The following is a 25,174-nucleotide window of genomic DNA, read 5'->3' as shown; positions in this document are numbered from 1 at the left end:
TCACTATCTTTAACAATATGGCTGCATTTTATTGAGAGAAATTGATGGCAAAGCACATGAGGAGCACATGGGAAGTGAAATATGAAAAGGGAAGTGAAGAATGGACACTTCATGATGCTTAATAAAGCGAGAAAACCCATCCAAAGAAAAAAAGCACTTTCACCAAAATGGCAAAAGCAATTCTACTTACTCAACCTCTTCCCACTTTCCCTACCTTTCTATTTTTAGTAACCTTCTTTATGTACTCCTCATCCCAACTCCTATCTCAACCATTTGTACAGCATCCACTCTCGATTCTAAGTTATAAAAAGGATTTCAAAGTTACCAATCACCCAACCACCATCACATCGATCTCTCTTTTCATTTCTCCATCATCAGCTGCTTCATTAAGTTGTGGGTTACGTACACAGTTCAGTTGGTTTCAAGAAATCTCATCATACAAGAGATTTAGAGAGAGAAAGTGAAAGAGAGAGAGAGAGAGAGATGGGGAGAGGGAAGATAGAGATAAAGAAGATAGAGAACAACACGAACAGGCAGGTGACATACTCGAAGAGAAGAAATGGGATATTCAAGAAAGCTCATGAGCTCACTGTTCTCTGTGATGCCAAGATCTCTCTCATTATGTTCTCCAACACTGGCAAATTCCATGAGTACATCAGCCCTTCCACCACGTAATAATATATACATACACACCATCTGTATCTCTATATATATATATATATATATATATATATCTTCTACCACCTTTGAATTTGCTTGCCAATTATAAATCTTGATTCTTGGGAAATTTACACAGGACTAAGAAGATGTATGATATGTATCAGACTACCCTAGGTTTTGATCTATGGAGCTCCCACTATGAGGTTCACTTCTCTCCCATTCCTCTCTCTCTTCAGGATGCATTTTCATGGTTTTTGTTAAAGATTGATTCTACTGTTCCATGATGACTTGTATATGGATGTGTAGAGGATGAAGGAAACAATGAAGAAGCTGAAAGATTCAAACAATAGACTTAGGAAGGAGATCAGGTGAGTCTAATCGGTACAACAAAATCAGATTTATAAGACTCTAAAAATGTCTAGGGTCGTTTGTTTACATCTTAATAGTTCCATTAAGAGACAGTCTCTGAATCGTTAAAAGATGAATCTTGTTTGGCAAAAAAAAAGTATGGCTCTTAATGGTTCTAAAATCCTCATAATGATTTTGCATCCTAGGTCTCCCTTAACCATTCAACGCCTTAATTTCATTATAAATAATTACCAAACAATTATATTTTATTTTGCACTATATCATGAAAGTTTTTTAATCATTCTGACCGTTTAATCATTTTACACTAAACCATTCAGCAACCACCAAGCAACTCCTAAGCGTCCTAATAGACCGTTTTAAAGGATTTAAGTTTATAGCATCAATCAATATAGTTACCTATTGTAATACGTTTATATGACGTTATAACAAACTTTTAAGGACATTTTTAAAATAAAACATTGTATTAACTATTTATACTAGAAGAGTACTCGTGCATTGCATCGAGAAACATTTCCATTTCAATGTTTCGTTTTATTTTTTATCTATGTCGATATAATACGATTTTATGTGGTTTTGAAAAATAGATAATGTTTCTATTTTTGAATAAAATATAAATTTAAAAATATCATATAAAATTTGCAAAAAATATATCAATATTAGTATCAAATTAACTATTTAAAAAGTTTTTGTTTGTGTATTGTTTTTAATTCAAAATTTTTATTATAATTTAATTTAACATAACGAAGTAACTTAATTTAGGTTTAATAATATTTTTTTTATAAAGATAATAATTAAATATTATGTTAGAACTCAATAATTATCCTAATTATATTTTAAAATGAGATGTTTGTCCTCTATTTGATTGTGTTTATCCACAGTTAATTACACAAATTCAAACATAGAGCTTTAATAAATTGTACTTATGGACAATTTACTTGTAATTTTGAATTTTAAATAATATGCATCAATAAACAGTACTTTATACATAAAAAATGGTTTTTAAGTATTTTTGTCAAATAAACCTTGCGTTCTCGCACAATGGTTTTCAATAATCAGTACTTTATGTGTTAATACAATACCTCTAAATTTTTTTCTATAAAATAGTTAACACCAATGCTTTATTTTAAAAATATGATGAAAAACTTGTTAACACATCCAAAAGAGTCTTGTATACTTGTTACAGTATTGTTAGATGGGTAGCTCCATTATTCGGTTCTATAAACTTAGGTCCTATAAAACAGTCTGTTAGCACAATATTAATATTTAGACATTTTGGACGTCCTATAAACCCCGATTTTGTTACGTTGAATATAATAAAGATTGAACTTTCTTGTGGGTAATTGCAGGCAGAGAGTTCTTGGAGAAGATCTAGATGGTTTGGACGTCAATGATCTCACCATTCTCGAGCAACAGATGCAAGATTCACTTACCGTTGTGCGAGAACGCAAGGTTTCATACACTTTTTGGCTTCAAATTACTTTCAAATGCATAGATTTACCTAATGTTTTGAATCAAATAAACGATTTATTGATCATTTGCGCTTGACAGTATCACGTGATCAAAACTCAGACAGACACTTGCAGGAAAAGGGTAATTATTAATGGATCTCCAATATTCGATTTTAGTTCTTTTAGTTTGTGGAATGGAGCAAGTAAACCAAGTCCAGTCCTTTATTTGGAAAACTCACTTCTGAAATTTATTGACCACAGGTGAAGAACTTGGAGCAAAGAAATGGTAATCTTCAACTAGGCTATGTAAGCATCTAGCGAGCCACAAACATATACACACACACACACATATATATATATATATATATATCTATACAGGGGATCGTTCAAATAAAAACCACTCAATTTGTAAAAACCGTGAAAACCTTATTCAACCAATCATAATTTTTCATTTTGTTTATTTTTTTTTTTGTAATTATGAGAGGTTGATTAACCATTTTTATTGTGGAGAGTGTTAATTATGGATATTATCATCTTCATTATTTTAATTTTAGAGAAATACATGAAACTGTTTCATTAAAATGTCATTAAGTAGTATATGAAACAATTTCATAACCATATATGAAACAACTTCATAACCATATATGAAACAACTTCATCAAAAAGAGTATTATATGAAACAATTTCATAAGATTAAACAATTTCATGAAAAAATTTCATAAGATTACGACGGATGAGAGTAATTTTTACGGTTTTTACAAATTGGAGTGGTTTTCATTTGATCGCTCATCTCTCTCTCTCTCTCTCTCTCTCTCTCTCTCTATATATATATATATACATATATAGACTTGGGATCACGTGAGACCGACCTGTTTTCGTGAGACCTGTGAGACCAGTTTTTTACACTTGAAACTTCACAGCAAAATGCTGTGAAGGTAACCTTCACAGTGTTTTTGCTGTGAAGTTTCAAGTGTAAAAATGTGATCTCACGTGTCTCACGAAAATAGTCTGGTCTCATGTGAACCCAACCCTACATATATATATATATATATATATATATATATATATATACACATACATATATAGAGTTCGTTTCAAATGCAAGCCATTACATTTGTACAACCAATGCAACCCAATAAATTGAGATATTAATGAAAATGATGGGAGTTCATTTATTATAATTTGAATATTTATGGAAGATGAATATGGTTCATTAATTATGATCAATACTTTATATTAGTAAACAATCAAAACTTCTATGAAATCACATATTCATCAAATTAAATGGACGGTTAAGATTAAGTTGTATTGGTTGTACAAATGTAAAGAGGTTGTATAATAACCCACATCTACATATATATATATACACACACACACACACATATATATATATATATGTATGTATAATATATACACAGACACGTGATTGACTTGGATCATGTGAGAACTGAAGGTACAAAAAAATATTGATCCTTCACAGCAAAAACATTGTGAATGTTTGTTTTTGATGTGTATGTTTGGTGTATTTTTGTGCATCTCACGAAAACACGGTGGTCTCACAGAACCCGACCCTTTTATTTGATCATGTTAGTTTGTACAAAACAACCATTTTACTAGCAAAGCTACAAAAAAGGACAATAAAGTTTACGATTTCTTGCGTTTTTCTATTAAAATTATCGGAATACGATGATTATTATGTAACGAAGTAATATCTTTAGTGATCAAGTATGCAAGACATTGCAAACTTTAAGTGACGACTTCTTTTCTATCTTTACAGTTAATTACAATGGACGTTTTACCCAAAAAAATACAGAATAGAATAGTTGATATGGAATCTATTCTTTTCCTTTTCAGGACACGGTACGACATCTAGAGAAAAAATATGCCACGGGGGAGAACAGGGGAGAGTATGAATCTACTATCACGTATTCAAATGGCGTACCGGACCTCTATGGCTTCTGTGCGCATCCTAACAACATTCCCCATGGCTACGAGCCCCATGATCCTCGCATTGCTTGAATTTCCAGTTCATCGATCGGAATGCTATATTTCTCTCTCTCTCTCTCTCTCTCTATATATATATATATATATATATATATATATCTTAGGTTATTAAATAGAGGATTAGTGATCAACAATTTATAAACAAAATAGGTAGGTGATGAGTATAGACTATAATGCGACAATCTAACACTATATATAGCTTTTGGTAGCTAGTATGTTGTTATGTGTAATTTTCTTCATGGATTATCGGATCTTCCTTTGTATTTTTAAGTGAAAATTGAAGTTGTATTGACTACGATCACAAGATATATTATCTTAAACCACAAGGGTGGTGTCTGATTGGTTTGAGCTTGGCTTCAAAGATCAAAAATATCAGGAGGTTCCAGGTTCAAATCCAAAGAGGAATAAAAATCCCCTTGTGGCKATGGAGGTTCAAATGCGATGACTCCGGGCTATCTGCAAAATAGGTGGTTGCCCTGTGATTAGTCAACTCGCATAGTGGGTTGGATATCCAGGTTAATAAAAAAAAGATATATTATCCTATAAATATTGTTTTCAGCACTTGGACCCATTGAACAATGCCACAAAGAGTTGAAACAATAAGCATGATATATATATATATATATATATATATATCGTCGAATACATTTACATTTGTGTGGTCATGCCCGAATGTGAAAATAGTAAGCTAGACAAGTCAAATTAAGTTAAGATAGTTTTTATATATGTTTATGTTGCAATAGGTGTGTTGGTTGAAATGGATGTAACTGCCATCCTTTTGAACCATCGCATCTCTCAATTGATGTCTTTTAGGTTGTATAAATAAAAATAATATGGGTATGTACAAGGTTGGATGTTTTAATAAGAAAAGTTGTATATTTGTGGGTATGATATTGCATCTTACTATGTTCTCCAACAAATTGGTATCAGAGCCAATTCATCCATGGCAACACTGCAAACAACAATACATTACAACCTCAATTACCGAAACTAACAGGGATAAATTATCATCACTGGAACATACAAATGAGAGTATTGTACGAATCGCAGGAACTTTGGAACATTGTTGAAAACGGCTACACATAATTGGTTCAAGCAGAAGGAACAACGCACCAAAAAATGCTCGAAGATAGAGACAACAGGAGAAAAGATAGAAAGACATTGTTCTTTATATTTCAAACAGTGAACGAAAATATCTTCGAACGTATTTCATCTTCAAGAACTGCAAAGGAAGCGTAGGACACCCTCTATAGGACATATCGTGGAGAAGAACGAGTGAAAATAGTAAGACTGCAGACCAATGAGGACAATCTCAATAGGAGGAAGCAAATACATATTAACATTCATTGACGATTATAGCAGAAAGATTTAGACGTACTTTTTGAAAGAAAACACAGAGGTGTTTTGGACGTTTGTTACATTCAAAGCATTTGTTGAAAATCAAAGTTATCAAAGGATAAAATGCTTAAAAACCGACTGTGGAGGGGAATTTAATTCAAATCAATTCCAAGAACTTTTGAAGGATAATAGAATCCAAAACAACTCACTACACGCTACAACTCCCAATAGAACGGGGTAGCCGAGAGAAAAAATCGAAGCTTATTAGAGATGGCAAGGAGCATGCTTAAGAGTAAGAAACTACCTGATATGTTTTGGGCTAAAGTCGTGGCCTGTGCAGTATATTTGATGAATAGAGCATGCACCAAATCCCTTGAAAGTATCACTCCTCAAGAAGCATGGTGCGGACATAAACCTGGAGTAAGTCACCTCAGAACGTTTGGTTGTTTGTGGTCGGTTATATTTCACACATTTAGACTTAATGAAATTGGGCCACAAAGCAAGTATACAATACGGCCCAACGTCGTCTTTCCAAGTAATAAAGTGGTACAAGTACCGGATTATCGTCCACAGAGATTGTAGCCAAAGTTAGATTAGAGTCCAAAGAAAGAGATGATTTCAGATGACAATTTTGAAGACTTTTCTTTGATTTTAAGGTGATCCAAAACAGAATACAGAATATATAAAAGAAGCAAGGGTGTAAGACTTAAAGTGAGACCTAAACACAAATTCCAGCAGCCAATGCTATAGGAATGCTACAGCAAGCAGTGYTTCGAAACTAAGTTCCACCATCTATTTTGAAGGCATTCCTCTCGGACTTCACCATTTCACTATCTTATAGCTTTCCACCCATATCTCTATGTGGTGTCCGGACCGGGAAAGTGACACAATGGTGTTTTCAAGTCGATTCCCATATCATTCGAGTTGGCATGTTCTTGATAGTTCATCTCTGAATCTGTCACACTTTGACACTTTTGAAGAGCGACCAACCCGTCGGGAGTTAAGGTTTGAAAAACATAAATGACAAGTCTCCTTGTCAGCAACTTTCTCAAGTCTACCTCTTATGTCATCCAAGTTGACGTGCTTATTGATGGCTTATCTCTAAGTYYATCGYABTTTAACACTTTCAAGTGATCAACCCGTCAAGAAGTGTGCTTGGTTTTATAAAAACTCGAATGAAACAATGAAACGTCGTTTACGAAACACTTAGCTACTTTCGTTTGGTTTAAAAATCTCACATTTATGTCTTACACCCAAGCTATAAAAGCTTTTTTTGAAGTATATAATATTTATATACGGCAAATGCAACAAATAAACTCACACWCCCTCCTCACCTATGGTGAGGTTTGAACCCCTGACCTCCTAGAAGGCCAAGGGCTACGATACCGCTAGGCCAAAGGCCCTTTGGTAGCTATAAAAGCTTAGCTACTCATAACGGAAAGTAAAAAAATAAATGAAGGAAAATAAAGACATAAACGTAAATTGCGTAAAGTAAATAACGAGAAAATAAATGACGGCAATGTAAATGACGAGAAAAATAAATGACGAGAATGTAAATAGCGAAAATGTAAATGACAAGAATGTAAATGACGAGAAAATAAAAGACGAGAATGTAAATGACGGAAAATAAAAGACGAGAATGTAAATGAAGAAAAAGATGAAGAACTTCAAGAGCTTAATTAAAACCACCCTTGAAGAGGGTTTACAATACTAGCAAATGGAATGGATGAAAGTWGGAGTAATGGATGGTTTAGAAGGCACCCCAAGCCTTCTTTTTATACTCAAAATGGGTCACTAGAAGACAAAAATAAAAGACTTAGAGGCTAAGTATCCAAAAGTAAGTTACAACCCAACAAAAGAGTAACTAAAAAGTACAAAGGCCTAACCAAAGTCTAACATCAGATTTTTCAATAAAACCCAGCTTTTACAGCTGTCTTCCACCTTCCAAAAAGTCAGCGTCTTATCCATTAAGCCCTCCAAAAAGCTGCGCATGAATCAGATCGATGCTGCACCAATGCTGCAGCATCTGCTGTTTTCACAAAAACTCTCTATTAGCTTTATCCAAGCATACCAACAAGTCAACCACAATATTTAGCTTCATAATAACAAATGTACAAAGAAATAAATGAAAATGACTCAAAGTGGGAATAAAAAGAAATTTATTATAACTAAAAAGACGTAAAATGAGTACTTTATGTGTTAAATTCTCAACACATATCACACCCCCAAACTTAAACCGTTGCTTGACCCCAAGCAACCAAAAGACAAACAAAAAGACTCAATTTACACAAAAATGCATGACCAAGGCATTAAGTGCCCACTCAATGAGAGTTATACCAAACATGAAGTTTATAGCCTTTCATAAATCCAAGATGAGTCACTCAACACCAAGTTTTTTTGTGTGAACCATAAGCTAGCATTACCCTTTTCTTTGTTAAGCTCAAACACAATCACATATTTAGGATCAATAGGGCTTATAGGATTTACTCTCTTTGGCGTTTCTTTTCTCTCATAGCCTTTTTCCTTTTATACTCCACATATAAAATTTTCAAATTTTTGGGCACTTTTGGCCTCTTTTGATTGGAGTGTGCACATAGCCTCTATGAGACTTTTATTGTGCTTTTTCAAAACACATAGCTCCTATGGGACTTTTGTTGTGTTTTTCCAAACCCTTTTGTGATAATGAGTCAATTTAGAGCTTTGCTCTTTTGTATTGACTTTTTGTCCTTATGTAAACTTCTCCCCCAAACTTGAATACGACAATGTCCTCATTGGAGATTTATGGGGTAAACGGTGTTTGAAAGGTGCAAGTGGCTAATATGATCATAGAAAAGAAGGCGTATCTCATTTCCTAATAGTGATTGTGTGATCAAAGTGTTTTCCCAAAAAAGGTTTTGCTAGTTCTAGCAAAAACAAAATACCTTGATTGAATGACAAGTAATCAATAAAATTATTTGGGCTATGATCTCATGTGCAACATACCTCAACTCAAATGATCATGCATAAAAATTAAGACTAAAAACTAAAAAAAAACTATTCCCGACTCAAAAAGTGAAATATGAAGCTAAAGTAAGGTGGTAGAACATGTCCTACTCCGAAGGAGTAGGCTGTGAAGTCTGAACTGCCATCTCCTTCTTCAACTTCTCATTCTCTTCAAACAAACACTTGTTATCCACCATGATGGCCTTCAGAATGTTTTCACGAAAGTTGATATTCTCACCTGTTATGAGACTAAACAAAAGCACCAACCTTTCTACAAAAATGGAGCTGTTATGATTAGTCGATGATAAATAATGTCTAATAAAGCTTATCCAAACATTCTTATCAGAGGACAGATTAGCAGCTTTAAAGGTTTTCAACATGAATTGAGTGTAAGGCTTCCAATCAGTCTTAGGTATTCCAAGGAAAGTCATGATCTCAACCAAATATGCCTCAGAGGTCGTGTGCAAGAGTGCATAATTCTCAGAATCTATGTGAGGTGAGAGTTGTTTCAATTCTAAGTCAAATGGTGATATAATGGACGGGGTGAAGTCTTTCTGCTCACTATTTTCCAGCAACTCAAATGTTGTAGCATCCACTTGGACAATATCATTTCCTATTTCCTCTATTTCCTCAACATCTTCTTCTATTTCCTCATCACACTCCTCTTCCAACTTAAGGTTTTTCTGAATTCCTTCTTCAAGGCACATTTCCTCTATTTCTTTTATCTTTGAACACTCCTCCAAGTAATCAGGGTACTTTAGAGAGTTGAAGACATTAAATGTGACTTTTTGGTCTTGAAGTCTCATGGTCACTCTCCTTTCTGTACATCTATCAAAGTTCTTCCGGTGGCTAGAAATGGTCTCCCTAAAATAATAGGAATGTCCTTATCTGCCTCAAAGTCTAGGATGATAAAATCTGTCAGAAATATGAACTTGTCAACTTGTACTAAGACATCCTCAATCTTTCCCTTAGGGTATGCTATGGATTTGTTTGCCAATTGGAGTGTAACCGTGGTAGGTCTAGCCTCCCCTATGCCTAAGGTGTTGAAAACAGATAAAGGCATGAGGTTGATACTAGCACTTAAGTCACACAAAGCTTTCCCAATCTCTTTCCCACCTATAGAACAAGGAATAGTGAAACTTCCCGGGTCTTTAAGCTTTGGAGGTATCTTGTTGGTCAGAAGTGCACTACATCCTTCGGGTAAGGGCTATAGTCTCGTATTCAATCAACTTCTTCTTCTTACTTAGGATGTCCTTCAAAAACTTAGCATAACTAGACATTTGCTCAATTGCCTCAACAAGTGGGATGTTGATGTGCAATTCTTTAAACACATCCAAGAATTTCTTAAAATGCAGTTCCTCTTTTTGATTTCTCAACCTTTGGGGGTAAGGAACATAAGGAGGAACTGGTTTTATCACATTCTTGCTTGGATGTGTTGTGCAAGATGGGTCTTGAATGCCTTGAGTCTTTGTTGTGCACTTTGGAGGTTTAGATGGAGTCTTAGCATCAAGCTTAGGGGTCTCTAAAACCTCAGTCCCTTCTGATTTTTTTAAAACATCTTCTGGAAACAGTAAAAGATAGTCTGATCTTGGGGGAACAGAAGTGGTGGTATCAGATGCTTGCTTCTCTAAAGGTTGGACCGGTCTTTCTTTGGCAGGTACCAATGTTGTAGCATCAGCTTTTGACAAACTTGGTGCACTAGCATTTTGCACCTTTTCAGTCAACTCCTTCCCACTCCTAAGGGTCACTGCTTTCACATGTTCCTTTCCTAAGGCTCTCGGGACTTCTGTGTTACTAGGCAAAGTACCAAGGACTCTATTAGTTTGATTGAGTGCAAGTTGACTGACTTGGGTTTCCAGATTTCTGATAGCAACACTTTGTTGATTAAAAAGAGATTGATTTTGAGAGTTTTKTTGGGTTATCAAAKCTTGATTTTGAGCTTGAGCATGCGCAAATAACCCTTTTATCATCGCTTCCAAAGAAGTTGATAAATCAGACTGAGGAGGTGGCTTGTTTTGAAAAGGTGGTTGAGCAGTTTGAAAATTTTGGTGATGAGTCTGAGAGTTAGAACTGTTTCCATGATGTTGTGGTTGGAAATTAGAAGTTCCTTGTTGCTTAGGTGCGGGTGGATTTAAACATGGACTGTTCCAAGAAAAATTCGGGTGTTGTTTCCAACTTGCATTGTAATTGTTGGTATAGGGACCAGATCCATTATGAACAAAGTTTATGGATTCAGAATTATGAGGACAATGTCCATACGAGTGTTCCCCACCACAACACACACACTGCACAGATAGGACTGTTGGGACTGGTGTATTAGCAACTTGTTGTCCTCCCTGACCAGAAGTTAAATTTTTCAGCAGGTTGGTCATGGAGGTAAGCTGAGCTGTTAATGCAGTATATGCATCTACATCATGTATCCCAGCAGTCTTATTCTGTGATTGAGCACGTGGGTCTGCCCAATGCCCATTGTTGGCTGAGATCTTTTCTAGGATTTCATATCCTTCATTATAGGTCATGGCTGTAAAGGCTAGGGGTGTCCGCGGTCCGGTTTGGGCGGTTTAACCCCTCAGACCACAATCCAACCCGTAATAGCGGTTTATAAAATTTTCAAAACCGAGCGATTTGAGATCAAGTGCCCAGACCGGTCAAACCAGACCACGAAAAGACTGTTTGGTCTGACTGGTTTAGGCGGTTTGGACCTTTAATGGACTTTAAATATTAAACTTAAAAAACATATATAATTTAGAATTTTAGATTAAWTATCCATTTTAACAAAACAAAATATCCAAACAAATAAATGTAATAATTAAACAGCTCTTGAGTCCAAAATCCAAACAATCCAAAGTCCAAAGAAATAAATATATAATTCATATTAGAAAACAAACAAATTAACAAAGTTACAATTCCACTTCCACTGTGAGTATTGAGTAACAAAATCCACGATTTCACAACCTTCAATTCTTGACTAAACATAATAGAAGACAAATCTTAGTTGGTTGAATAACTTGGTTCATGTCTTGATAATGTGTGCCGAAATCAAACCATGAATTAGTAAATATCGATAGATTGGTAGAGTTCTTAAGGGATTTCAAAATCTGGAGACCATCAATGTCAAATGTGTCAATATGTTTATTGGTTTAGGGGTTTTTAGGCGACGATTCATTTGGATTTGATTATGTTAGATGTTAGGCTTTATGTTGGGCTTAGGGATATATTTGGATCATAGTCCATAAGTTAAAAAAGTTGAGAATGGTAATACTAAAATAAATAAATATGTATTTGGCGGTTGGTTTGGCCCAAACCGCCTAAAAAAAGTTTCAGACCGCAAACCAGACCGGACAGCCCGGTTTTGCTATTTTCCAAACCAAACCAAACCACCAGACCGCTCAAACCGTCAAAAACGGTCCGGTTTGACTTGGTTCGACCGGTTTGAACGGTCCAACGGTTTTTTTGAACATTCCTAGTAAAGGCTTCGTCCGCAGTCGCATCGAGCATTTGTTTTGCCATGGGATTTAACCCATTGTAAAATGTCTCAATTTGAATATAGTACGGAATGCCATGGTGCGGACATTTCCTTAACAGCTCTTTGAACCTTTCTCACGCGTCAGGAACAGCCTCATCGTCCATTTGTTTAAAAAGACAGATCTCATTTCTGGACTTAGCGTTCCTTGTTTGTGGGAAATATTTTCGCAAAAAAATTTCCGCCATGTTACTCCATGATGGCACAGAACCCGGAGTTAACGAATTAAACCATGCTTTTGCCCGATCCCTCAAGGAAAATGGAAACAAAGTGAGTCTTAGAGCATCATTTGACACTCCCAGGATCAAGAAAGCATCAGTGATTTCCATAAAAGATTTTAAATGCGAATGTGGGTCCTCCGAAGGTAATCCGGCAAATTGGCCATTTGTTTGCAACATGTGAAACATTATCGGTTTTAGTTCGAAATGGAGAGCGGTCATATGTGGTCTAACTATCCCGGAATTTAATTGCTCAAAATCCGGAATAGCATAATCCATGATCCTCCCATTTTTGGAATTTGCCAAATTAATAATGTTCGGAGTTTGTGCTCTTTGGTGCTCATTAGGTTCCGATTCTGTGTCCAAATTATTATCATTACCATTATGTGGATGTCCTTGTTGAAAGTTCGGGAATTGTGGAATTTGTTCAAAACTCGACGATTGGTTTTCCAAATGTGGTATTTCCGGAATAATTGGGGGAGGTAACGCCATGTTCGGAGGGAGTAGAGCAAAAATTGCTCTTTGATCCCTCCTACGATGGTGAAACGTTCTCTCAATATCGGGATCAAATTCGAAAAATTACCCGCGTTGTGACCGTGGCATACACCACTTTTAAAAACGATTCTGATGGTACTAGAAAAATCAAATCTTTTACTTTACTCAAAAAATAAAACTTTTAGCGAAGCAATCCCCGGTAGCGGCGCCAAAAACTTGGTCGGTTATATTTCACACATTTAGACTTAATGAAATTGGGCCACAAAGCAAGTATACAATACGGCCCAACGTCGTCTTTCCAAGTAATAAAGTGGTACAAGTACCGGATTATCGTCCACAGAGATTGTAGCCAAAGTTAGATTTGAGTCCAATGAAAGAGATGATTTTAGATGACGATTTTGAAGACTTTTCTTTGATTTTAAGGTGATCCAAAACAGAATACATAATATATAAAAGAAGCAAGGGTGTAAGACTTAAGGTGAGACCCAAACACAAATTCCAGCAGCCAATGCTATAGGAATGCTACAGCAAGCAGTGCTTCGAAACTGAGTTCCTCCATCTATTTTGAAGGCATTCCTCTCGGATTTCACCATTTCACTATCTTATAGCTTTCCACCCATATCTCTATGTGGTGTCCGGACCGGGGATAGTGACACAATGGTGTTTTCAAAATATATAGATAAACAAATCTCTTTGTTAAAAATCACTCTCTCGAGTCGATTCCCATATCATTCGAGTTGGCGTGTTCTTGATAGTTCATCTCTGAATCTATCACACTTTGACACTTTTGAAGAGCGACCAACCCGTCGGGAGTTAAGGTTTGAAAAACATAAATGACAAGTCTCCTTGTCGGCAACTTTCTCAAGTCTACCTCTTATGTCATCCAAGTTGACGTGCTTATTGATGGCTTATCTCTAAGTCCATCGCACTTTAACACTTTCAAGTGATCAACCCGTCAAGAAATGTGCTTGGTTTTATAAAAACTCGAATGAAACAATGAAACGTCGTTTACGAAACACTTAGCTACTTTTGTTTGGTTTGAAAATCTCACATTTCCGTCTTACACCCAAGCTATAAAAGTTTTGCTACTCATAACGGAAAGTAAAAAAATAAATGACGGAAAATAAAGACATAAACGTAAATTGCGTAAAGTAAATAACGAGAAAATAAATGACGGAAATGTAAATGACGAGAAAATAAATGACGGGAATGTAAATGACGAGAATGTAAATAGTGAAATTGTAAATAACGAGAATGTAAATGACGAGAAAATAAAAGACGAGAATGTAAATGACGGAAAATAAAAGACGAGAATGTAAATGAAGAAAAAGATGAAGAACTTCAARAGCTTAATTAAAACCACCCTTGAAGAGGGTTTACAATACTAGCAAATGGAATGGATGAAAGTTGGAGTAATGGATGGTTTAGAAGGCACCCCAAGCCTTCTTTTTATACTCAAAATGGGTCACTAGAAGACAAAAATAAAAGACTTAGAGGCTAAGTATCCAAAAGTAAGTTACAACCCAACAAAAGAGTAACTAAAAAGTACAAAGGCCTAACCAAAGTCTAACATCAGATTTTTCAATAAAACCCAGCTTTTACAGCTGTCTTCCACCTTCCAAAAAGTCAGCGTCTTATCCATTAAGCCCTCCAAAAAGCTGCGCATGAATCAGATCGAYGCTGCACCAATGCTGCAGCATCTGCTGTTTTCACAAAAACTCTCTATTAGCTTTATCCAAGCATACCAACAAGTCAACCACAATATTTAGCTTCATAATAACAAATGTATAAAGAAATAAATGAAAATGACTCAAAGTGGAATAAAAAGAAATTATTATAACTAAAAAGACGTAAAATGAGTGCTTTATGTATTAAATTCTCAACACATATCAGTTTGGCTTATTCCCATGTCCCTGGACAGAAAAGAAGCAAACTCGACGATAGATCAGAAAAGGTGATATTTGCGGGTCGTAGTGATCAATCTTAGAATTTAATGACAAGGGTACATATGTTATTATTTATGTAACTTCTATATCATTAATCGGAAGTTACAAAATCATAAAATCTCATGATTTGTGTTAACTTATTATTAATCTTGTTATTTTTTTAATACTGATTTTCTATCTGTAATGTTTATGAATTTGTGATTGGTGGAGAAGACCCGATAGTAAAGTTTTTGGTATCGTTCAAATTGACATATACGAAAGATGATGAACACGTCTGACCATATGAACACAAATTCACATATGAGAACATTCGTACAACCATAAAAACACAACTCGACATATATGAACCATTGTGTCAATTACGAACACAAATTGACATATATGAACACTTGTGTCAATTAGGAAAACAGATTGACCTATATGTACAGTTGGTATTAAATATGAACACATATTGACCCAAATGAACATATGAAATATGATGAACAGGTGTGACCATATGAACACAAATTCACATATATGAACATTCGTACAACCATATGAACACAAGTCGATATATATATGAACCCTTGTGTCAATTATGAACACAGATTGGCATATATGTATAGTTGGTATAAATATGAACACATATTGACCCAAATGAACATATGAAAGATGATGAACATGTGTGACCATATGAACACAAATTCACATATATGAATATTCGTACAACCATATGAACACAACTCGACATATATGAACTCTTGTTTCAATTACAAACACAAATTGACATATATGAACCCTTGTGTCAAATACGGACACAGATTGACATATATGCACACTTATGTCATTTACGACTTTAATCCATATACACATGAACAATGAACAATTTCCATAAATATCGAATACTTGTTCACATATGAACCATTAACAAAAAAAAAATTGTAGAAGAATATGGTGTCGGGGATCTTGCTGTTGGTTTTGATTCATGACGAGATTAATTCTCGGATAGTTACATTGTTATTAATGGGCAGTTACAAAACATCACATTGTCATTAATGGGTGGTTAGAAAACATCTCATTGTCATTAATGGACAATTAATATCTTTTCCCATAATACCTCTTGTAAATATTGTCCACTTATGTTACTTTGTCTAGGTGTGCAATTATTTACACTTTGTGTCATGAATGATCTTAGCAACAAATTTCAAAGATCAATGGTCAAGATTGGTTAACTAAGTTAACACAATAATTTGGGTTAACAAATGAACTTGCCCCTATATAGATATATAATTCAAAAGAGAACTGATTAGTTTGTGTTAACTGTGAGATCCAATTTCAACCACAAATCAATGGATAAATTAGGAAATTAATAATTATGGTAGTTTGAGTTAAAATTATAATTAGAGGGTATTTTATGTATTTTTAAAAAAAACTTCTCTCTCATATCTCCGACCTCAAATCTCCGGCCTCCGGTGAACAAAAATCCGGCAGGTACCAAGTAATCACAAAGATACACAATATAATACTCATTGTGATATACTCTGATACCCATTGTGATATAATGTGATACCATTTGTGTACCACTGTATATCATAATGAGTATTATATTGTGTATCTTTGTGATTACTTGGTACCTGTCGGATTTTTGTTCATCGGAAGCCGAAGATTGGAGGTCGGAGAGATGAGAGAGGAGAGAGGAGAGAGGAATTTTTGACCATAGGGTATTTTTGACATTTTGCTCATTTCAATTAATATATTTTTAGTGTACCACTTTAGATGAATTTTGTACAAATCTATAAAGCATTTCATGATAAAAACAAAAACATAAAAACATCCGGACCATCGTCATACCATCTCTGGCCACTTCCTATTCCGGCCCTATCACCTTCTCCGGTGAATACTCCTTTCTCATGCCATAACATCAGAAAATGCACACACTAGAACACACCCACCCACACCAAATCAACCCAAACCCATCAAAAATTGAAATCAAATTTAAAACTAACATTATCATCAAGAACATTAAAAGTAACAACTTTAATCACATCAACCAACTTCAGTCAAAGAAATTGTTGTACAAAAATAAAAAACCCTAAATCTAAAACAAAAACCTAATTTTAATTGATGATTCGAGATCGATGGCTTCAAATCCATGGGAAAAACATCTGGTGAACAAAATCGATGATTCCATGTGATACATCTTCAATGGACATTGTTCTCAACTCTTGTTCTTAAACACCTGCACCGTCGAGATCATGTTGGATGCCTCACACACATGCACACACACGCTCTCTCTCATACACATACACATATTGTCCCTCCACCATGGAGATCCTGCTGGATGAAGCGCACACACACACACACACACTTGGAGTAGTTACATTACTGACCATTTTACTGTTTAATCTCCAAAAATAATCAAATTTTAAACCATTAAAATATACAAGATATAATTTTGAATAAAACTCTGAAATGTCCACTTTAATTTGTGTTTCATCAATTTCTTTCTTTTTGATTAAAACATAAATTAACCCAAAAGTTTAAGATTTACAATTCAAAAGTTACCTACAATCAACTGGGGACATATCTGCCCAATGGAATACATACATATATATAACACATCAAAAGAAAATACAAATATACCCAAAAGAGCTAAGTTGATACTTGAATCAATACTCGAACTAAGCTTCCTTATCTTTCCTTTTGTCTCCAATTCTCTTTCCTGTAAAAAAGGTTAATCAATAACGGGTAAGCTACAATGCTTAGTGAGACTATATAAAAATATATGGTTATAATGTATTATATTTAAATATATTAACCGAAGAATGAAATGGATCTCGAAACGAAAGCTATTATAACATCGAAGACCAACGACTTAGAGAATTCCATGAATACATCATAAGTTCCAACAGCAATATACGTTCTTACCGATAAACTCACCAACAAAAGGACATTTGTGCCATACAAACATCTATCACATGGCTCAGATATCGTATCATGTAAACATATCATGAATCAAACATAAAATATCAAAAATAATGCACCACTCCCACCTTCATTTACTGGGTACATGCAGAATAGTACTCACACTCGTCTCCTACCACTCGAAATACGTGAGTACAACGAATCGGTATGTCACACCCAACCTCCATCTCCCTGGGATACGAGGACATACACCGCTTTCCAGCATACCACATGAAGTAATACTCGTATTCACGATTTACCAATAGATCAACAAAACAGTCGTGGATTCGGACTCGACCGACATTGCAGAACGATCATACGAATACAAACCGGAATCAGAAGGACTCACTCATGTTACACCTTACTACTACAAACAGAAAATGCATACACACATAAGTACACATAAACATGTATTTCATATAGACTCACAGTGCATAAAATGGGTCAACCGAACGCTCAACCGAATGTTTCATTCCAACTCTGTAGTCCAAGTATGTATGGCACTCCAAAAGCTTCCTAATTATATTTTTATACTCCCTTCAAATATTCAAAATCTTTGAAATTTCTCTTCAATTTCACCAAGATTTAGCTAGGTTTTAGCTTTAGGTGTGTGAAATCACACGCACTTTGGTCTAGAAGCTTGTAGAAGTAAAAATTATGTGAAAAGATCTAACTAAAAATTAGATCCAACACCCATTTTGACAACCAAACACTTAAAAATTCATAGTTTTTCGCCCATGTGTTCGTATCAAATATATTCCAGAAAAGGTTTTAGGACTAAAATAGTCCTAAATATTATACAAGTTTAATTAAAATAATTTGGGCTAAGGATGAAAGGTTCAGAGATCTGAAATGTGCTAAATCGACTAAGTCTAAGTCTGAAAAAGCAACCAGAGCCTCTGGTTGAACTATACTCTAAAAGACTATCTTCAGATCTCTGGAAAAGAAGACTCCAGAGTCTGGGCAATCTTAAGGCGTACAAGTACAAGTCTGAAGAGACATTCTTCAGATCTCTGGAAAAGAAGTCTTCAGAGTTTGGGCGATCTCAAGTCGTACATGTACAAGTCTGAAAAGACATTCTTCAGACCTCAGGAAAAGAAGTCTTCAGAATTTGGGCAATCTCAAGACGTACAAGTACAAGTATGAAGAGACATTCTTCAGGTTTTTGGAAAATAAGTCTTCAGAGTTTGGGCAATCTCAAGGCGTACAAGTAAAAATCTGAAGAGACATTATTTAGATCTCTGGAAAAGAAGTCTTCAGAGTTATTTCAAGAGAACCCGACGAACGCTAAGTGTCAAATATGAAGACGAAGTCTGAAGACCTTGAGTTCAGAGTAATTCTAACTCTGAACAAGAGGATGATGTTGTTGACTTTGTAATAACCTATGAAACCCTTTATATTTCTTAAGGATTTTGCTACAAGTCCTCATTAAAGCATTATATTAACATATAATCCACCTTATTAAACACATAATACACATTAGAACACATTTTGAGGCATTTGCCAAGCATATTCAAAAAAAGAGTATGTTACACTTGGACCGTGGTGGAAGAACGACAATCACTCTCGGAAACCTGCACCATGGGGATCCATAAAAGATCTGGATTTGGATAGATGATGAAAGGAGGGGTTAGATAGTTTCTATATTTCATTTTTCAAATTTGTTTTCTTGCAGCACGAGGATCTCGATGAGGAAGAGGGGAGACGTCGGGGTTTTGCGGAAGAAAAGGGAGTGTTGCGATGGATGGTCTCATTGTAGTAAGAAAGGGGTGAGATGGGAGTGATTGGTAATCTAAATGAGTTCTACGATGGCCAAAGATAACTAGGTTGTCAGGAGGTAAGGAGTCAAGGTTGCCAAGAGGGGATTTTTGATGGCGACAGGTTTCAAAGAAAAGTGATGGTACATTTATGTGTATATATAAATTATTTTTAAAATTAAGAAATGTAAGAAAAAAAATACCCCCTATTTAACGAAGTTTTTTAAACTAGTGTTGGGTAAGTGATCGGATCTATAATAAAAGCAAAACCCTAAGGACCCAAATCATGAAGTTTAGAGTTCAGGGACCTTTTTTGTAACCAACATGAAACTATAGGGGAGAAATTTCTAATATACTCTTAAATAACCCTACATATAATCATTAATTACAAGGACAAATATGTAATTTACCCTCTCATGCATATGGCAAGCATTATCATAACAACTCGTGTGTCATCATAACATGTTCCCCATCAAATTGCCCTTCCACTTTTTATTTTATATTAAATCATGGTCAATTCTTTTTTGAATGAATGGTCCCATTTCCACATAGGTTGCATGATGAGACCCTCCTTAATAAATGCATAAAACATATTTCTTTTATGAAAAAAAAAACTTATATATAATATGTGAAAATAAACACTTTCATAAAAACATCTATACATTTTTTTTAATAATGTAATTTTATATATATTTGTTTCATTATATGAAATATTTTTATATGTATTCTTGAAAAATTGAAATAGCATCTATCATACCCAAATTTCAGTCCCAATAATTAATATAACCCTTGGTGTTTCATAACCAATATTATACAAGTTTGTCAATTAAATGTTCATAAGAAATATGATGTGTTCATAGGTGAAACAGTGATGTTTTCATAAATGAAAATGAAAAATATTGAAATTGTAACTTTGTTCATAGGTGAAACAGTGAATGTGTTCATAAATGAATGATGTTTCTGAAATCCAATAAGTTATCAAATATGTTCATAAGTTACATCACAAACTTCCATATTTAATGGATCGTTATATCATAAAAATATAACTAAAATCATGGAATTTTGTAACCTCCATTTAAATGTCTTAGAGTAATACAAGAAAATAAAATAAAATTATCAAATTGTCCTTGAAAATAAATACAATGTGATATATGAATCATAACATTAGATAGATTCCAATTGGTCCAGAGTGTTAATATAATTAACACAAATAGATTGGTTAATAAAAGATCTTAACCCCCCCCCCCCCTCTCTCTATATATATATGGTTGGATTCACGTGAGACAAACCTATTTTTATGAGACACAAAATAACACATAACTTTTAATGCAAACCATTGTGAAGAATAATAAATAAATAAAAACATTGAACCTTCACAGCAAAAACACTGTGAAAGTAATGTTATTTTTGTGGTCTCACGAGTCTCACGAAAACAAAACACTCTCTCTCTCTCTCTCTCTATATATATATATATATATACATATGTGTGTGTGTGTGTTGGGGGGGAGCTAATCAAATGAAAAACTCAAATATTGTGATAACTATGAGAACTGGTACAATATGTGTTATTTCATACAAACTTTTTCATGTAAGGCTAAGATTTAAAGCATTAGTTACATATATTAGTTTGACAATGTGATTTTTTTTATATGTTTGTGTTCACTAAAATACATGTAAAGGTGTTACACATGATGAAACAAGTACGTGTAAAACAAAGTATTGGTGATTTTAGTGTCATCAAGCCATTTAGTATGATCGGGATTAATGTGAGACAAGCCGAAAATAGACTTAGCTATAATTCGAGTCTGGAGGTGCGAAGTGCACGCTCGGATAAGTTAATATGATCTCGGGTACGGGGGGTTCCGGGGGCAACGCCCTTGGTGGGGTTCCAAGGGGCATCGCCCCTGGCGACGGTCACACTAATTCATCCGTATGTAGAAATGCATCCCAACTCCCAAAAAGTCGCGTCTGTTGGGAACAGACATGACTCCCGCCAAAATAACCGACTTAACCGCCGGTGACTATATATAAGGTTTAGATTCGATAATTGCGTTGACCTAAAATTATGTACAGATATATAACCGCCGATCACAATGTATCATATGTGATAAGGATGTTGGTTATCAACAAAATCATGTCATAATCACAGTAGAATCTCATCATAAGTTCTTTGATTTTATCAAAACAATATGGCATTATTATCATAACATTATCATATCATTATCGACAACAAATACATCAACATAAGAAATCTTCCATGATATTAACAACATTTAAGCGATAAAGATAAATATAATATAATAGAAAATTGTTGATAAATATTAATTTTTTTTATTTTTTTAAATTTTTATTATGGTTTAGTTAATTTGAAAACCAAAATATTTCTCATAAAACAAGAATGTTTTCATTTAAACTCATTTCCTTGTACGAGAAGGGTACTCGTGCAATGTAGCGAGACAAATATCGATTTTAATGTTTTATTTTATTATTTATCTCTGTCGATATTATAATACAATTTTATGTGTTTTTAAGAAAGCAATAATGATTTTATTTTTGAATAAAATATGAATTTGAATATATCATAAAATTTTGAAAAAATATATATCAATGTTAACATAAAATTAACTATTTAAAAGTTCTCATTTTTTATGTAATTTCTTTAATTTATTTTTTTATTATAATTTAATTTAAATTTAATAACGAAATGATTTATTTTTTGTTTAATAATATGTAACATTTTATAAATATAATAATTAATTATTCTGTTAGAACTCAGTAATTTTCATAATTATATTTTAGATTTTTTTATTTAAAATGAGATGTTTATCATGTATTTGATTATGTTTATCTGCAGTTAGTTACACGAATTCAGATATGAAGTTTTAATAAGTTGTACTTACTCACAATCTACTTGCAATCTTGAGTTTTAAGTAATATGCATTAATAAACAGTACTTTATGCATAAAAAATGATTTTTAAGAGTTTTTATCAAATGTTTTATAATCAGTATAGATATATTTATGAGTCGATAATTAGTTTGTGAGGAGAGCCTTAGACACTTTGCATGATATATACAAAAGTCGAACAATTTAGTTGTGAAAATTTGTTCTTACATGAAAAAGAAGTAATGTACCAACTAATCACTCCCCCATCTTCTTCTTCTACATTGTCATTCTCATTCTCTGCAACTTCAATGGAGATCCAAACTCACATTAGCACTTTCTCTATCATCTTCTTCTCCCTCCTCTTTTCTCCATTAACATCACTAGCTTGCCATCCCATTGATCATCATGCATTACTTCACTTCAAACACCAAATCACCTTTGACCCTTCCAACCTTCTAAATTCATGGACGCCTCAAACCGATTGCTGCAAATCATGGAATGGCATCGACTGTGATTCCACCGGAAGAGTCGTTAATGTCTCCCGTTCTGGTCTGGTTTCCGGCGAGGATTTCATCCTCGAAACATCCATGTCCGGTACTCTCTCTCCTTCTCTCTCTAACCTTTCGTCTCTGCAACTTCTTGATCTCAGCAACCTTAAAGATTTGACCGGTCAGATTCCGCCGGAGTTCGGGAGACTATCTCGCCTGACCCACCTCTTTCTTGATTCCAATAAGCTCTCCGGTTCAGTTCCGGTCACTTTCCAATTCCTTTTCAGGCTGGAAAAACTCTATCTCAGCGATAACAATTTCAGCGGGAGAATCCCGCCGGCGGTTTTCAGATCTTTTAGATCGCTATTGGAAATTGGTCTCTCAGGGAATCAGTTTTCAGGGAAGATTCCATCTTCGATTGGGGACATGGTTTCGATAACAAAACTTGATTTTCATGAGAACAATTTTTCTGGAGTTATACCAGTAACGATTGGAAAGCTAAAGAATCTTAAATTTCTGGACTTATCGGAAAATCAGATCACCGGAACCATCCCGGAATCTCTTGGATTACTGTCGGAATTACAGATTCTGTACCTTAACCAAAACCAACTTTCTGGTTCCATTCCTTCTTCAATTGACGGCCTCATTTCTATTCAATTCTGTCGTTTGTCGGAAAACGAACTAACCGGCATTATCCCACCGTCCATCGGCAACCTTCCGAAGATCCAACGGTTGATCTTTGAGAACAACAAGCTCACCGGAAAACTACCTGCCACCATGGGTCATCTGAAGACCCTCACCGATATATACTTTTCCGGTAACCGATTCACCGGAAACATTCCTTCTAGTTTCGGCAATTTACACAATCTTCAAGCGCTCGATTTGTCAAGAAACAATCTTTCCGGCATGATTCCATCCCAGCTTGCTAAATTACAGAATTTGCAGACTCTAGATTTATCATTCAATCCTCTGAAGCTAATACGATTACCGAGATGGTTTTCAAAACTGAAACTTTTCCGACTAATGATGGCGAACACCGGAATCCAAGGTCCATTTCCGATCATTCTGTCGTCGTCATCAACAATCTCATCTTTGGATTTGTCCAGCAATTCATTAACAGATGAACTACCACATTGGATCGGAAACATGACGAATCTTTCATTCCTGAACTTATCAAACAACAGATTCAGCAACCCAATTCCACCGGAATTCGAGAACCTTTCACTCCTAACGGACCTGGATCTTCATTCAAACAACTTTTCCGGCGACATAAACACTATTTTCAAGAAAAATGTACAAGACCCGCTTGGTCATTTCAACTCAATCGATCTATCATATAACTCATTTTCAGGACCTATAAAGATTGGCGATGAAGCAGCGATGGATTCGATTGTTTCGTTGGTTCTATCTCATAATCCGGTGGGCGGAATCATCCCGGAATCTTTGAGTTATGGAAACGAATTGGCGAGAATCTTGATTGCAAGGAATAATTTGATGGGAAAGATTCCGAAACAGTTGCTGAATTTGAAGAATCTGAAGGAATTTGATGCATCTGGAAACAGACTAATTGGGGAAATTCCTGGGCATAATGCAAGCATTCCTGCGTCTGCATTTTTGGGTAATCCTGGCTTATGTGGGGCCCCACTTCTGCCTTGTAAGCATCCTTTTTGATGACGTGGAATTTTATAATCCATTGAATATATTATAAGATTCATCAAATTCATTTCCGCATGGATATGTAACCCTATTTATATCATAATCATATTAAATTATATATTAAAAATGTAAAATTAAATTTTAATGTTGATGTATGTGAAAAGAAAATTAATAGATATATTTATTAGTTATACGAATTCAGATACGGAGCTTTAATAAGTTGTATCTACACACAATTTACTTGTAATTTTGAGTATTAAGTAATATGCATTAATAAACAGTACTTTACGCATAAAAAATGATTTTTAAGAGTTTTTATCAAATGATTTATAATATAGAATATATTATATATATATAATTTAATTTAAGTTTAATAATAAAATAATTTATTTTTGGTTTAATATTATAAATTTTATAAAGATAATAATTAAGTATTTTGTTAGAACTCAATGATTGTACTAA

General features: G+C 34.5%; 3 protein-coding genes and 1 non-coding gene across 4 annotated transcripts; 3 read left to right on the top strand and 1 right to left on the bottom strand.

Moving 5' to 3' along the window:
• Window positions 1-483: 483 nt before the first annotated feature.
• Window positions 484-4,496, top strand: LOC112512981 (floral homeotic protein DEFICIENS-like). Its single transcript, XM_025119107.1, has 7 exons — window positions 484-671; window positions 797-863; window positions 967-1,028; window positions 2,376-2,478; window positions 2,578-2,619; window positions 2,739-2,783; window positions 4,332-4,496. Exons 1-7 carry the CDS (start codon window positions 484-486, stop codon window positions 4,494-4,496), a joined length of 672 nt encoding a protein of 223 aa, XP_024974875.1.
• Window positions 4,497-9,609: 5,113 nt separating this feature from the next.
• On the bottom strand, window positions 9,610-10,771 carry LOC112512980. The gene is made up of 2 exons (XM_025119106.1): window positions 10,261-10,771; window positions 9,610-9,917 (listed from the first exon to the last, which is right to left on the bottom strand). Exons 1-2 carry the CDS (start codon window positions 10,769-10,771, stop codon window positions 9,610-9,612), a joined length of 819 nt encoding a protein of 272 aa, XP_024974874.1.
• A 1,586-nt stretch (window positions 10,772-12,357) lies between these two features.
• On the top strand, window positions 12,358-12,464 carry LOC112513897. Its single transcript, XR_003069357.1, has one exon. It is a non-coding gene; the product is annotated as a small nucleolar RNA R71 (small nucleolar RNA).
• Window positions 12,465-22,876: 10,412 nt separating this feature from the next.
• LOC112512979 (LRR receptor-like serine/threonine-protein kinase FLS2) lies at window positions 22,877-24,734 on the top strand. Its single transcript, XM_025119105.1, has one exon. It carries the CDS (start codon window positions 22,877-22,879, stop codon window positions 24,725-24,727), a length of 1,851 nt encoding a protein of 616 aa, XP_024974873.1. The 3' UTR covers window positions 24,728-24,734.
• Window positions 24,735-25,174: the final 440 nt, after the last annotated feature.

Source organism: Cynara cardunculus, assembly GCF_001531365.2.
Source record: "Cynara cardunculus var. scolymus isolate 2C chromosome LG 5, CcrdV1, whole genome shotgun sequence".
Classification (NCBI taxonomy): Eukaryota; Viridiplantae; Streptophyta; class Magnoliopsida; order Asterales; family Asteraceae; genus Cynara; species Cynara cardunculus.
The sequence above is the reverse complement of the archived record's forward strand: the minus strand, read 5'-3'. Positions and strand labels throughout refer to the sequence as shown.